The sequence below is a fragment of the Equus quagga genome, chromosome 14, assembly GCF_021613505.1.
Source record: "Equus quagga isolate Etosha38 chromosome 14, UCLA_HA_Equagga_1.0, whole genome shotgun sequence".
In the NCBI taxonomy this organism is placed as follows: domain Eukaryota; kingdom Metazoa; phylum Chordata; class Mammalia; order Perissodactyla; family Equidae; genus Equus; species Equus quagga.
Genome location: NC_060280.1, coordinates 10942983 through 10959235, shown reverse-complemented (window position 1 = coordinate 10959235; position 16253 = coordinate 10942983). Strand labels below are relative to the sequence as shown.

The following is a 16253-nucleotide window of genomic DNA, read 5'->3' as shown; positions in this document are numbered from 1 at the left end:
AAATGTTGATTGCTCTCCCCCACCCTCACCTCTGCCCTTCCTCCTGTTTTAGGTGGGGCCCCAGTTCACGTGGCCTTCTAGGGAAATAACAAGGGCTTCTGTGTCCAGCCCCAACCCAGTAAAGCCCAAACACCAGCAACCAGGGGGACGTCTGAGGCCAGCGCTATTCTAGGATGGATGCTGAGCTGGGAACCCACCAGGACAGCTAGGGTCTTCATCAGAAAAATGTTCCCCCCGTAGCTGGTGGGGGCAAGTTAGGAGAGTGGACTATAAAATATCAATATGATCCATACGAAATGACCATTTTTCAGTTAAAAATGGTCATTACTGGCAATTTCATCTGATTCCATCTAAAAATCAACAACAGCTATCATTTACTGATGACTACCTGTGTGTCAGGCATTGACTCAGCACTTTCCATGAATCATGTCGCTTAATCCTCACAGTAACCCAGCAGAGTGTTGTCTTAGGTTGGGTTCCCCAGAAGTGGAATCTAAGGATTGGTGATTTATTAACAAAGTCCTCCTGGGACAAACCAGTGTGGCAGACGGGAAGCAGGTCTGGGCTAGGGATGAAGCCAAGCAAGGATGTGTGATTTGGGGCAAAGTCTCAGCCTCAGCCTGTGGGGAGTTCTGGAGCTTCAGTTACACCTCAGGGTTTGTGCCACCTCAAGACGAGCAAGCTGGGCTTTCACATGCACACAGTTCCTCCCTGGCCGGGCTGCTGCCCCTGGAGTGAGCTCCGCACGTGCAGCTCTCTGCATGCCTGGTGAGAGGCTCCAAGAGCCCAGAGGCAGGCCTCTGAGCAAGGTGACAGGTGCCGGCCCTTAGAAGCAAAGCACCTGATGGTACCTAATGGAAATGGTAACAGGGTCTATGGGCCTTGGCAGAGCATCATCTGAGTCCTGGAGGTAGGTGCTACTTTGATCACTATTTTGCGCATAAAGCAACTGAGATTCAGAAAAGTAACTCAGCTCTGGTCACAAAGGAGTAGGGCCAGAACTTTTATCCTGGTCTGGCCACTAAGTTATCCTCTCAGTGTCACTCCCAATGTCCTTGGTCACTGGGGTCAAGCTGGCAGTGCCTGGCTCCCCTTTTCCTTAGAATGTGGTTTTAGACCCTCTTTGGCTCACGCAGATGGATTGGGGGGCCCACCCCAGTGACCACAGCCACAGTTTGTCTAAGTCCATTCAGCAGGAAGCTGGACTCTGCCACAGCAGCTCTCCTTTGTTCCTTTATAGGTTGGAAAAGGGGCCTTTCCTGCCCCCTGCTCTGTGAGATCTGCTCACAAGTTCCTCCACGGCCCCTGGAGCCTGTCCTCCCACTCAAGAGTCCCCAGGCACAGGCAGGTATGACCTGCTGCTCTCCATGGCCATGGCCAACAGCAAAGCACCACCCAGTGACACTGCCTGAGAAGGCTATCGTTGCTTTGATCATGAGCTCACTCCCAGCTGAGCCGGGCCAAGGGACACATGGACCCCAGGACAGCTGGTGAGGGGATCCCCTCCAGCTTCTGCCTCCTCGCTCCCTCCTCTGGGACAGGTGCAGTCACTTGCCCTTATTTGGCAGCCAAGGTGGCCTTCCTGAGGGAGCTGGTTCAGAGCTCTCCAGCCCAGGACGAGCCACAGTGGGAAGGATACAGACTCCGGAGACAGGATCGCAGTTCACAGCTCAGTTCAGCCACGTGCTAACTGAAATGGCTATTTAACTTCTTTGTACTCTAATTCTGTCATCTATAAACAGGAAATGACAATTCTGTACGCTGCAAAGTTTACAAGAGATGTTATCTGTGAGTGCCTAGCACAGAGTGGGCATTTGAGAAATGTTTGGTCCCCGCCTTTTTTCCAGGCTTTGCTGGCATTGCTTCCTGTCACGTTGCCTGTCTTAACTTTGGGTCACTGTGTGCATTTTAATACAGCCTGGCTGTGCAGGTTGATTGGGTACAAGGTGCAAGCTAGAGAAACGTGTCCTTTATTGTCATGTGTTTCGAAAGGTTTTAGCCCTTCTGGGTTACCATCTGAGTTCTGTCAAAGCCCACAGGATGGTCTGCTTTTTTTTCCCCCATCGATCTTTAATGCAAAGCCAGCATCTGGCCGTCCTCATTGAATTCTATTATACTCCATATGCTAAGAGCTCCTCAGATGAGGCCCTCTTGGATGGCATACCACAAGAGAAAAAGCAAAATGCTACATGACACTGAGATGCTGGGTCACGCCCCCTCCAACCTTATCCCCCATACATAGAAATGCTGTCCTAGTTTTCAGCAGCCTAACTGAACATCAACCACATCAGAAAAAAACCCGGCTTGCCACCCACTCCATTGTGCTAAGAATAACTTCCATCCCAGCAGCAGAGCTGGTCAGGATCACTTCCCAGCGTCTCCATCTGGAATTACGTGTGAGGATTCAGACAGTGCATTTGTTCATTTCGAGTGTGAAGCTGGCATGGGCCCTGAAACTCGGAAGCTGCACAAAAACACCGAGAAACCCAGAGTAAACATGCCAACCCTGAACTACCCCGAAACCTGTCTCCCATTGAAAATCTCCTTCCCCTTTGTGGATTGCATGGATCTCGTTTGCTCTGCTCTTCCCAGCATATCCAGGAGTCGGTTTTAAATGCTGACTCTTTGCTCAGTTTGGCGCAGCATCTCATAGTGGAGTCCTCAGCCAGCAGGACCCCCTGATGACCTGGATCACGGTTTACTGATTTCAGGCTGAAATCCGGATTTCATCGTGATTGGAGGTTTGGCTTTGGGGAAAGGATTGTTTAATCTACCAAATAAATACAATCATCCATTCATTCAAAATCCACGTCCAGAATGCCACCTGTGTGCCAGGCCCTGTGCCACCTAGCCCCCGAGGCCTCGAGGCACCCCCTCTGGGAGAAGACAGTCTGATATCAGAGATTCCCAACCCTGCTGCACAGCAGAATCATCCAGAAGCTTTTCAAAGTGCTCTGTACATGTATTTTCTTCTTTAATCTTCACAGTAATCCTACAAAATAGATACTGCTATTGTACTCACTTTAAAGATGGGGAAACTGAGGCATGGGTTGATTGAGTCACTTGCCCAAGGTTACACAGCACCGCAAAAATAGAATACCACCGCAGGTGGTCCACCTTCAGAGAGCTGCGCTTACCTCTGAACTGTCCTGCCTCTTGGCCCGTGGAAGCATGGGAGGGGGTGGCATCTGGAAATGGCTGGAGCCTGTGGCAAAAAGCCAGGGAGAGGAAGCTGGAGAGGTGGGCAAGGGCAGGGCAGGGGAGGGAGGGCCCTGGGTGCCCGGACTGGAAGACTGGATTTTGTCCAGTAGATGATGGGACTAGCTCCCACCTGTGCCAACTAGAGGAAGACGGCAGCTGCTGGGGGGCTGGGGATACATTTCCACATGACAAAAAGTAGGTCAGTGTCTCTGGAAGAGAGGGCTGAGGTGCAGTCACTCTGTGATGGCGATCGGCTCTGACAGGAGCTCTGTGCTGAGCGGGGAGGAATGTGAGAAGGGCCCCCTGGTCCTTTTCCCTACTGAACTCTTGCTTCGACATGTTATCAGGACCTCCGGGGTCGTCCCCAGAGCAGCTGGCTCTGTGCCTGCCTTCTCTGGAAGCCACACTGCCTACCCAGGGCCGGTGCCCGCTCCGGTCATAAGGCCCCAGAACCTTCTCATCACAGAGCTCAGGGCTGAGCTGATGGGGAGGCCATGGAAGAGCAGGAAACCAGGTCCCTGCCCATTAGCTAAGCCAGGAGAGAGGCTCGGCCCTCAGGGACAGCAGGCTGTAATAGTTACACACGGGAGCCTGGGTTCAAATCCCAGCCCCACTACTTACTATGTGGTTTTGGGCAAGTCCTTCAACCTCTATAAAGATTGGTTTTCTCATCTGTAAAATGGGGGTGGGCGTTCCTTCCTTGCAGGTTTGTTTTCAGAATTGGAGATTTTATTCATAAGGTGCCTGGTAAATGTGTCTACAGCCTTCAACAGATAGCAGCTTGGATTGTACCTAATTACCTGCTGTTACTGTATCAGAAGACTCTATGGGCCCAGCGAGCCCAGGTCCAGAGCCACTGAACCCCCTTATTTTGCCCCTGAGAAAACTGAGTTCTGAAAGGGATCAGGGCCTTTCCCAGGGTCTCCTGGAATTTGAACCACAGGACCAGGAGTAGGGGGTACCTGTGAGAGGCCCCATGGCTCCCACCATGGAGCAGGGGTGAGAAGTTCAACTCCACTTGGCCATGAACACCCACAGCCTCTGCTCCAACTTCTTCCCTCCACGATGGCATGGAAACAAACCTTTTTGGAAGGGTTGTGCGGACGAATAAGCTGTCATTCCAAAGTGCTGAAAAGTACTCCACAGGTGCCAAATCATGACTCTCCATGGATTTCAACACCTCCGTTGGCATGCCTTCCTGCCAGATGCAAGCTGCATGAGGACAGTGCATGTGTGTGTGTGCGCGCATGCATGCGTGTGTGCATGTATGTGTGTGTGTGGGGGGGGTAAGGAAAGGGAGGAGGAGAGAGAAGAACACAAGGAAGATTCCAGGTTTTCCAGAGACTATTTCCACACCTGAAGTCCAGTACAGTGTGGCTAACCCCGCTGCCCTGTGATGAAGACAGAGCGCTCTCTTCCTCCCCAGGTCCTCGGCATCCTACTTTCAGCCACCTGCTGGGGGAAGGTGTGAGCAAGGCAGCTGCCCAGGCCCCCGCTCTGTGGCCCACAGTGAGTTGGTGCCATGTTGCTGAGGGGCAATGATTTGCCCGACCTTCAGCAAATAAGAAGCAGAGTCAGGGATTCAGTCCCAGGGTGCTGATGTCAAACAGCGTGTTGTGGTGTGGATAAAGTGTGTAATCTGGAATCAGACAATTTGGGATTTGAATTCCAGTTCTATTGCTTTCTAGCCGTGTGACCTTGGGAAAATTACTACTTTATCTATCTGTGCCTCAGTTTCTTCATCTGTAAAAGGGACAAAATATGACTTCCAAGCATTATTTAGAGACATTAAATGAGATAAAGACTCTGGCGCATAACTGGTTCATTCCTACCCCAAACCCTGCTACCCTCCCAGTGCTTTCTGACCTGGATTACCATGGTGCCTGGGCTGATCCTGATGTGTTGGCTTTAATTGTGGAGCTGGAAGAGTCAGAAAGACACAAATATGGAGAGGCCGTCTCTGAGAGCAAAGCCTGTCTCCCAAGAAGAGCCATTTCCCTGGAGATGATGGCCTCAGACGTCTCAGGAGTTTGGGTTGAAAGCAGCCAGTGGTGGTGGTGGAGAAGCCTGCGCTCCATACCCGTGCAGAAGATGGCGCAGGGCCCTCAGTAGATGTCTTGGAGTAAACAGACATGCTCACAGCCTGCTCTTTCCCTCTCTACAAACGAGTTAGGCAGGAGGCCAGGTGAGGAGTGGGCAGATGTGGGCTGGGCTGCAATGAGAGATGCTGGACCTCTCTGGGCCTCTCTTTGCCTGCCGAGTACAAGGAAAGTGCTGCAGAGAGGTTACCGCTCTCTAGCTTCTTCGCCCTGCCTGGTCCATTCTGGATGCCCCAGTTTTGGGGATACAGATTCCTTGCCCAGGATGCTAGATGGTGCCCAGGAGCCCCTCTCAGAGAGACAGGGGTCCCCGTGGGCTCATAGCCTCAGGTTCTGGGCTTTCACTCAATGTCTTAGCGATGGAGATTTCTACTCACTCAGATATGTCCACAACAAGGGGCCACATGGTGACTCCAGGGTAGGCGGGAAAGGAACTGTGGCTTGAACACTTCCTGTGTGCCAGGAAAAGTGATAATCCTCATGGTGGAGCAGTGACCATGGATCAATCACTTCTTAGTGCTTTACACATGCTAATTCGTTTAACCCTTCCAGCAACCCTGTGAGGGAGGGACTTTATGAGCTCCATTTTATGGATGAGAAACCTGAGGCACAGAGAGGTTAAGTAACCTGTCCAAGGTCACACCGCTAGTAAGTGGCAGAACTCAAACCCACACAAACTCATGTAGTCAAACTCCGAAGTCTTCCTCCTTTTTGCCACCATATCCTCCTTTACTGCCTCTCATTTAATTTCCCCCCAAAGTCCCAGGAGGTAGGTCTTACTTAATGACATAGGTGAGGAAATTGAGGCCCAGAGAGGTTAAGTGACTAGGTCGAGACCACACAACCAGTTAAGCGTCTATACACATCTATGGGACTCTTTCCACTTCACTAAGGGGCTTCCAGAGGAGCAACTGAGACCTTGGCATTGTCTCTGACCCCATGGGTAAGAGGGAGGAGAATGCAGGGGGATGCAGCTCTTTGCTCGCTGCCCAGACCTCCCTAAACACGCAGGCAGGCAGGCACCAAAGACCCGCCTAGCCTGGTTACCCTGTTTGCCTCTCAGCCCTCACCCCAACATCCCCCAAACATCGCCCCTACTTCACCCCAAACATCGTTTCTCCAGAGAAGCCTTGGCCTCAGCCGTCAAAGGGATCCAGGCTCTTTATCTGCTAACATAGCACTCGCCTCACTTCGTAATTATGCATTCACTGATGTGATTATGTAATTATTGTTCATTTCCCTGATTACCTTGAAAGCTCCACGAGAAAAGAACTTTAGTTCTTACTAGCATTATTATATCACCAGCGATTAGCATGTTGTCTGGCATTTGATAGCAGTAAAATATTACGTAAATGAATGAATGAATGAGCATAGCACCTACAAGGTTGTAGGCTCACCCCAGGCCCTCTGCCTCCATTGTCTCGAATCCTCTCAACAACCCTGTGAAGTAGTTACCATCGTGCCCAATTTACTAATGAACAAAAGAGGGGTCAGGGGAGGGAAGGGACCATTGCTCGGCCAGTCAATCTGAGGTGAAGTCAGGATTCACACCCAGGTCCGCCTGGCTCCAGCCCCGGTGTTCTCTCTTCTCTCCCCTCAGGAAGGAACCTGGAAACCATGGGGAGCGATGGGGGCTCTGCCCAAGTTCATCCTCTGGGGAAAACAGAAGAAAACAGGGTTGTGGAGACCAGACAGGATTGAAAGTCAAGACTAAAGCATCAGAGGCAAAGAAAGAACTGAAATGGTCATGGAGGAGATTGCAGAAAACTGTCTTTGATAACTCAGCAGGAAGTCAGCCTTGCAGGCCAGCTGCTTTCCAAGACTGGATCCTCCTCCAGCTCAACCCTTCATGGTCCCTCCTTGGGAAGGAGAAAACCCGAACAAGCAGATGATTCTGAATGGGAGTTCATTCAACATCTCAAAGCTCGAAAAGATGGTCTTCGTGGAAACGAGGAAGCCAGGATGAGGACGATGATGGTCTTCACGCCGCCTTAGGGAGACTACCTTTATTAGCTTCCTATTTGATGCATGTCCAGTCTGCCCTGAGGAGAGAATTCTGATAAATTTATCAGTGAGTATCTAAAATTCTTGCTCAATCTGGAGCTTCAAGAAAGTCGCCAGGCAATTTTTTTTAAAAAAATGCTTTAGCGGTGTCTTGCCCTGTTTGTAAGAACAATAGCTTTCTAAGCCAAAAAATAAAAGAAAACCCCTGTATATTTTGTTCAAGCTCTGAGGTTTTATTTGCCTTGGGTTTGCAGAGCGAGGGGAAATCAACACAGCTGTTTATGTTTAGTGACTTCGAATGATCTCAGGGCACGAAGGATCCTCATGGGTGTCTGCTTTGTTGACAGTTTTTAGACCAGCTTTGAGCTCAGCCAAGGAGCAGTGTGAACCAGAATTCCCTCTGACACACGGCCAGCAGGGTTCATGTCAGGCATTCTGGGGCCCGCTTTCTTCTCCATCTTCTCTCCTTCTGCAGGATGAGGACTCTGTCTTCAGGCCAGCACCACTGGCTCAAGAGGCAGCTCGGCAGATCAGTCAGGAAAGAACTGACTTCCTCGTCCCCCTGCTCAGGGGTGGTCTTGGCACTTCTGCAGAGAGCGACTCCGTTTAGGAGCTGCTTCCCTGGAAGGAAGGGAAAATAGGCCAGGTCTCTGGAGTGTCGTTCCTGGTTGTCTTAGGAGAGAACCCTGCTTGTCAGTGACTTTGTTATATATACACATACCTCCCTTTAACTAAAACTGGATTTTAACCTTTGATAGGTAACAACGCTTTGGTTGGTTGTTTGGGGGAGGGGCTCATCTCTCCTGCCTGAAAAGGCAGAGGACAGCACTGGATACAAGCTAACTTCCATGTCACCAACATTTGGCACACGGCTTGGTTCATTATAGGGCTTAATAAGTGTTTCCAGAATCAATAAAAGGTTAAAACAAGTAAAGATATTTATTTGAAAAATACAGAAAATTCCATGGAAAAGTAAAACCACCCACAATTCCAACCCTTTAAAAGAATGATGTAAAATAAGAAGAAATGACCAGTCCCCTAGCTTGCCTCTCAGAAATAACTGCTGTTAACAACTGGAGGTGATTCTTTCCCTCCTTTTCCTTCCCCTTATAAACATATTTATTTATACGTATGTAAACACACGTAAATATATCAGCAAATTTTAATAGTAGCCAAACATATATGTAAATAACAAGATAAATACGTCCACTAAGGATACATTTTAAATAAAGAAAAAAGAATCACAAAATGCATACCAAAGGGCTAAGCAATTTTCTCTGTTACCCGCTGTTGAGATTTTTCACACCAGCACACCCTTTTATGGGCACAGAGCTTCGAGAGTTAACTCTGCTCCAGGCAGAGAGCCTGCGCCTCTGGGAGCCCTGAACCCTGAGCATCACCCGCCTTTCCCCTGGATCAGACGTTGGCCAGGAGCGCCTGTCCCAGCGGATGCTCACCAGGCTCCGTGCCTGGGGCAGAGTCAGAGGGTAGGCATGAAGGCTCGCAGGATGATAGCGGTAACCAAAAGAGGAAATGCAGGGGCGGGCGCGGCAGGAGCATCGCAGGCAGTGCCTGGAGGCCGGCGCTGAGCAGGGACAGGCTGCTCGGTGCAATGGCAGCGCTGACTCGGAGGCAGCATTGGGGCAATTACCTGGCTGTGTCTGGGCTGCAGGGGCAGCTAGACTGGCTGAGCGTGTCTCTCAAGAAAGAAAATCCTGCTCAGAAAGTAATAGAAGGCCTGGGTTTTTCCAGATTGGCTTTTCACTTGATTGAAATGATCCAAGTTTTTGCCTCAGTAATCTCACTCTAAAGTGTTGAGAGAGCAAAGCTTTAGTAGCATTTCCTGAAGCGGTGCTTTTCCATGTGCTTGCCTTGCGGGGAGAGCTTTACTAACATACAAATGCCTGGGCCCCACCCCCCGGAGAGTCTGATCTGATTGGCCCAGGGTGGGGCCTGGCAGCCTCAGTGTATTAATTCAGCAGGTGACCTTAAGGGACAGCCATGGCTGCGAAGCCCAGTGTGAGGACCAGCGGGTTCAGAGTCACTCGAGTGCTTGTTTAAAATGCAGCCTCACAGATCCAGAGTCTAGGTCTGTTGGGGGGGTGCTCAGGGATCTGTTCCTTTAACAAGCACCCCTGGTGATTCTTAGGCTTCTTGTTTAAGGACCACCGGTCCAGTCGTCTTGGTCTCCCAGTGGACACCAGCCAGCAGCTCTGTCTCAGAGCCTGAGCATCATGCAGACAGGCCCCATAACTGCTTGGCGCTCATTCCTCGCCTCATTGTTAAGACCACTATCATTCACAACCTGGGTGGTCACCCACCTTTCCACCTGCCTCCTCGACTGTAAAATGGAGCAATTGTGCCACCAGGCAGGAGTGCCCTGGGGAGTCACCGCAATGGTGTGGAGAAGGCAAATCTTGACAGGACGTTAGTATTATCGTTTCTACCGTTATTGTCATGATGACCATTCCTTTGATAGTATACTGGCTCACGTGCAGGGTCCAGGCTCTGGAGTTCAGTGCCTGAGTTCAAATCCTGCTTTTCCACTTCATTACCTGTGGTCTTAGGCAAGATACTGAACTGTCTCTGGTCCTCAGTTTTCTCATCTGTAAAATGAAAATGACAGTACCCATCCACCTCATGAGATTGTTGTGAGAATTAAAGATAAGGTATGTACAATGGTTACCATAGTCCCTGGCACATAGTAAGAATAACTTCATAAATTATAATTTTTATCAGCATCATCATTGTTATGGGTCAACTCTGGTTGTCTGGGAAGAACGCAAAATACAAAACAAGGAATATAATTTTTTAAAAAGATCAGTTTGAAACTCAACTAGACCTCTCCATTGACAATATTTGTTCCTTCATCTGTAATAGTGAAACAGTGGGCAGAGAATTAAAAATAACAAGCAAACAGAAAGGCTTGCAGGCAGGATCCAGCCTCAAATCTGGACGTGTTCAGCTCCGTCCCCTTCCCCTTTACTTCCTGCAGGCAGGGTTCTAGATGGTCCTCACCCAAAATACAGGAAGAGCTTCAGGAAGCCCCAAGTACTGACTCGATTGTAGCCAATGGGATGGACTGGAGAATCCAGAAGTTTTTATTTTCCTCCCATCCTAATTCGCCTCTTTGCCCACACATACAATCTTGATATTCACCTTTCATTTACATTTTTCCTGGTCCTATCTCTTGATCAAGAGACCTTATTATTATTTGACAGTCCTATCGCACATCAAATGGGAAGGCCACAGTCTCCCAGAGATCACCATTGCGCATATCAACCTGCATACAGACCCACTGGAAGAAGCGGGCGGGGGTCAGGGTGAGCAGACTTTCTAAAGAGCTGTCTGTCCTAAGGGTCTTACCTTGACTTCTCTGCAGTCTGAGATGGGTGGGCTCTCAATTCAGCTGCTACCAATATGTGGGCATTTGTGCCATCTCCGAGATATGTATCATCAGTTGCCAACCCATGTCATAGAAAATTAAGGTAAAGTGTGTTTTTGAAAATAAGCCAGTGTGATTGTTTTTCACTCCCACATAAACTCATAAAAGTTTTGCTTTTTAAGAGTCTCATGCCCCACCAACTCAGCTAGCCGGGCGACCACTGTTTGGCTTTTTCTATTTTCCAGAGATTTGCAACATGCCCTTTCATTGTTTATAATCTCGGGTCTCCAAGAGGCTGTTGACTTTACCCCCAGATCCCTCCATTTTTGGTGATGGACTGGGCTTTGGATGTGTCAGCCTCCTCACAGGACCGTCTTCTTGGGAGGCCAGATGCAGCCGGGGGTCTTTAACTCAGATGAAGGATGGGTTGATGGGGCTGGTCACTTGCAGGTCAGCTCTGAAGCCTAACTCACACTCAGCTAATCACCGGTGGCTGATGTTGAGGATCCAAACGAGATGCAGCTGGTGCATCCTGATCCGAGGAGGATGGCTCTTATAGCCCGGGAATGGTCTGAATTCTCAGGATGATTCAGGGGTCCTGAGAGCTGTGGTGACAAGTTTCAAACTGGCCCATCACTGATGTGGGGGATCTTGAAAGTCAGAGGCAGACAGAAGAAAAAGAGAGAAGGGTTGTCAAAGTGGGGTTCAAAATGGTGGGCTGCCCATAGTGCACGGAATAAAAAGAATAACAATTTTTTAAAAACCTGGATAGAGTGTTCTTTCCAAAGCAGTTTGCCATTCTCTGAACTAGTGACTTCTTTAGCCACCAATGCTTGCCAAAATATTAATTCAAAATGACTTCTCTCAGGTTAACATAGCATTCATATGGAACAAGTAACTTTATAGGACATTTTTATAATTTGAGAGGATCTTATTTAAGGAAGAATCTTGCAATTATTTCTTTTGCCCCAGGGGAAAAAAATAGGTTTTTCCCACCTTGTCTGGTTATGAAGATAAATTATTTTGCTTTAAATAAGGAAAATGAGGGTGTATAGGAAAGATATAAAGGGAGATGAAAAATGTTCCAGGAAAGAGCAAATAAAATTATTAAAGGGATGAGGCGGCAGGGGAAGAAATTTGAAAATAGATTGAAAGATTCACTTGTCTTCCATCAAGAAAGATGAGAAATTATCAGACTTGAGTTTTATAAATCACACAGGGTTAAGGTGAATGCTCATATGTTTACCAAATCCTCGAGTATTAGGAAGAGGTACTTTAAAAAAAAAAAAAAAGAATGCACTTTTTTTATATTAGTACACATTTGAGGGTCTCAGAACCCAAAAAATGGCCTTGGCCACAAATGTGATTTAAATGGGAGACCAAAGATGGCAAATACATAGCATGTATGTCACTATTTCTATTCTGCACCCATGACAGACATTATTATTGATCAGGCTGCTGTTTCCAACTAACCTTGATAGACGCACCCTCAGAATTCTTTTCAGCATAGTGAAAGAAAGTCACTTAACTACAGCTTGCCCTTGACATGACACCCTTTTGCTACCAGTGGTTAAACCTTACTACTCAAAGTATGACCTCCAGACCACCAGCATGGGCATCACGTGGGAGCTTATTCCAAAAGCATAATCTCAGCCCCATTCTAGACCTACTGAAATCACAACCTGTGTTTAGCAAGATCTCCAGTAATTCTTATGTATATTAAGGTTTAAGAAGCCCCGCAGGAGCACTGAATGCCTGATTTATTCATTAGAGGGGAAGTTCTCAAATTTTAGTATGCATCAGAATCACTGGGTTAAATACTTGTAAAACCTAGATTGCGCCCACTCAGGGCTTTTGATTTAGTAGGTCTGGGGTGGGGGTTTTCAAACAAGTTTCCAGGTGCTGCAGCTGCTGCTGGTCCGGGGACCATACTTTGAGAACCACTGCATTAGGGCCATGGAATTACCTTGGAATATCTCCCAGACCCCTAAAATCGAAGACTGCAATATCTTTCCATAACTCTTGGTACCTCTGTCAGAACCAGAATTCTGGGTAGGAGAGTCCTAAGGTTTAACATAGTGTAACATCTCTTACTACCTTACGTTCCTGAATCTGAAAGGCTCTCCTCCTTGAGAACTGCTGCTAGCATCATTCACTCATTTGTTCAGTAACAATTTCTGTAGCTATCTGTCCACAACATTACACTCGAAGCTGAGAGAATCTAATGAAAAGTTAAGGTGCAGTTCCTAACTTCAAAAGGCTTACTCCCTAAGAAGAAAATGAACATGAAACGATAATAACAAGGTGGCATCAGATGGCAAAGGGCTGGTGCCAAGTAAGGGCCATAAACTACATGTGATCTAATTTCAGCCAGAGGGAGCATACCTGAAATTACCTACAAGTCTGTATTCCAGCCCAGCTAGAGTAGAAAGTCGCTACATAGAAACGGTGGAAGATAAGGTGGGAGAGGGAGCAGGCCAGGGTAAGACAACACCTTCCCATTTCTCAGTGCTGCTTTGAGAGGTTGCTTTAAAACTTTGAAGTTGCCTTTGGTCTGGATAATGATAAATCAATGCTATCAGCATTGTACATCAGGCTATAGGGTGGACGTACAGTGAAAACCTGAGTCTCAGAGACAGAGAGACAAATAGCTTATGAACAGAGATGGCTAGGGAGAAAAGTAGCAGTAATTTAATAATAGGGATAATAATACACAGCTTCTCTTGGACTCTTACACTGCCAGGTACTTGTGCTAAACGACTGTCATAACTATCTCATTTAATCCAAACAGCACAGTATATATATATGCAGTCAAATCTCCTCCTTACTCCAAGTGAAAACCCAAGCTTTGTAAGGATGCATGTAAGGTTAAAGAATTTGTCTAATTTAAATCCAGGCAGTTCTGGATAGGGTGCTCCTCATCCATGAGTCCGAGGACCCTGGCCTGCCTGGATCATCCCTTCCAGTTCTCGAATACTTTGAGTCAGCGAGGAACCCAAAAAGCAGCTGAGACGAGGGGAGAAATCCTTGGGTGAATTAAAGTCGCGGAACCTGTGGGTCCAGCGTGCCCGAGGCGCGGCCAGGGAGGGGCTCCCGCGTGAAACGCGGCCAGGTTTGGCCCGAGCCTGTGGGGTCAGGGGGCCTCTCCAGCTTCCTCCGACCATTGGAATCAAGAGTCTGGTAGGTTCCAAGGAGGAGCCTTCTCGGGCGGGAGTCTTCCCTGGGTATTGTATTGGCCTATAAATACTTCAAATAGTTAAGTGAAACGTGCCGCCTTTGAAAGCTGGAGAGGAAGCTACTGAGGGGCCCCCGGCCCCCCGGAAGGGCAGGCAGGAAAGAGGAGAAATGGCTGGCGCGCCCTCCGCGCGGGAGACAGGACCGGCCCTGCCCAGGCCAGACGGGGGGCCGCGGGCGCGGCTCCGGAAGACTCGAACCGTTAAGGTGACCAAGCAATTTGAAAAAAGGAAACAAACTTCCCCTAAGCCGGACCCGCGAGGCCCCAGGGCGGGCGTTTGCGTTCGAAAGGGCATTTTTCAAAATCAGATTTGGGGGCCGGGGCGCGGGCCGCCGGGAGCGCGCGGCCGGAGCAGCGCCGCAGAGCGGCCGCCAGTCCGCTTTGTACTCGCGCCCGAGCGCGGCCCCAGAGTTTCGGCCGCGGCCCGGGAGTTGAGGCCACGCCCCCTTTGCAGTGCGAGCCGCGGCCGCTGATTGGCGCGCCGCGGACCAATGGGCGCGCCGGGGCGGCCCGGGCTGTCAGCGCGCGCCGCAGCCGCGCCGGCCGCAGCCTGTCCTCCCCCGCGCCGAGCCCCGCAGCCAGCGCAGCCTTCCCGGGAAGCGCGGCGGCCGCTAGCGAGCGCAGCCCTGCCCTGCCCGCCCGCGGCGCGGCCCGGCGCCCGCGCCCCGCGGCCACAGCCTTGCTGCGCTGTAGCGCACGGAGCATGTGCACATCCGCAGGCGCTAAGGTGCTATCTGTCCGGGGGGCTTCTGGGCGGCGGTGACCGACTGTCACGCCTAGAGAGACCTTTCGGGGGCTCTCGCCGCGCCTCTGCGTCGCGAGTGACACTGCGGTGCTGGTGATCGGGGCGGCAGCTGCCTCTCGGTAGAGGCGTCTTGGGCTCTGTGCGCCCTCTCTCTCCTTCCTCCGTCGCTCGCTCCTTCGCTCCCCTCGCTGCTCGCTCCTTCCCTCGCCGGCTCACACCCACAGCCTCCCGCAGCGGGAGGCGTGCGTCCCCGCCGCTCCTCTTCCAAAGGGGCCTCCTCACTTCGGAGATGCAGTGACAAGTTAATATGGGCTTCCAAACCTCGGGTTCCCAGGAGGAGAATCTCAAGAGGCAAAAGCTCCTGAGCGCCCGGAGGCCTTGAACAGGCCGCCCAGGAGGGGCGTGAGACCTGATTGCAGCATCTGTCCAGGTGGGACCAGCTGAGCGCCGCGACCAGTCTTCCGCCCCATCCCGACGCCCCAAAGGCGCGCTCGCCGGATTGCTCCGAGCTCCCCGACTCGGGGATTTCTTCTTTTTTTTTCCTCCGCTGGTGGTGGGCGCCTCGCGGGCCAAGGCCCGGCGCCTGCTCTGCTGCCCGCGCTGCCTTTAGCGGTCGCCTCCGCCGCCGCTGCCAGGGACGTGCTGGGAAAGCCGAAGCCCCGGGAGAAGATGCCGGCCATCCTGGTCGCCTCCAAAATGAAGTCGGGACTGCCCAAACCCGTGCACAGCGCCGCGCCCATCCTGCACGTGCCCCCAGCCCGGGCCGGCCCCCAGCCCTGCTACCTCAAGTTGGGAAGCAAGGTGGAGGTGAGCAAGACCGCCTACCCTAGCCAGATCCCGCTGAAATCGCAGGGGCTGCAGGAGCCGGCGGGGGAGGGGCTCCCGCTGCGGAAGAGCGGCTCAGTGGAAAACGGGTTGGATACCCAGGTGAGAGGCGCTGGGTGCCGGGGCACTGTTCTGGGGGGATGGGTGCATACTTTTTTTGGGGAAGGGTGGCATGGCTGGATGAGGGAAAGGGATACCTTGTGGCTGGAGGAGGGAAACGTTCTACTTAGGTCGGCGGACTGGGGGATGCGCGAGGAGAGTGGGCTGGCCGGTGGGTGTGGCCCGGGTGCCTGAGGTTTGCCTTAAGGAGCTCTTGGAGACCCGGATGCCCTCACGCCTGCGGCTTCCTTCTGGGGGACACACACAAAAAAAACGTGTGCAGCACTGGAAATGTCAGGTCCTCCGTGTTGAGGGGTTGGCCCGAAGAAGGCAGTGTCTAATGCAGCGGCTGACTGTCTGTCAGTTCTGCAGAGATTCTGTCCCTGCCAAGGAATGGTCCGAGGCCTCGTTGGGCTCAAGGCCCCCTGGCCTGACTGCCAGATCCAGGAAAAGGGGGCTGGGGGTGGCAGCGAACCTGCTCCCCTGGCTGGGAGATGCCTGCCCCTGCCCCATTGCTGGGGCTGACAGGATTCCGGGCACGGCGCTCGGACTGCGGTAGGAGTGCCCGGTGCACCAGCTGAGACGGGCAGCTGGAGACGCCTAGCGTCTTGGCTGGCTGTTGCGGTGGGGTTGGGTGGCTGCCTCAGAATGGCGGCCCGA

The 16253-nt window shown here is 51.0% G+C and overlaps 1 protein-coding gene across 5 annotated transcripts in view; it reads left to right on the top strand.

The window, feature by feature from the left end:
• The first annotated feature begins 14872 nt into the window (after window positions 1-14872).
• Window positions 14873-16253, top strand: part of NAV2 (neuron navigator 2) — a 390162-nt gene continuing 388781 nt past the window's right edge. For all 5 annotated transcript variants that reach the window (XM_046685992.1, XM_046685993.1, XM_046685991.1 and 2 more), the window contains exon 1: window positions 14873-15596. In XM_046685992.1, coding sequence (XP_046541948.1) covers window positions 15339-15596 — 258 coding nt within the window. In that variant the 5' untranslated portion in view covers window positions 14873-15338. The remainder of the gene's footprint in view (window positions 15597-16253) is intronic.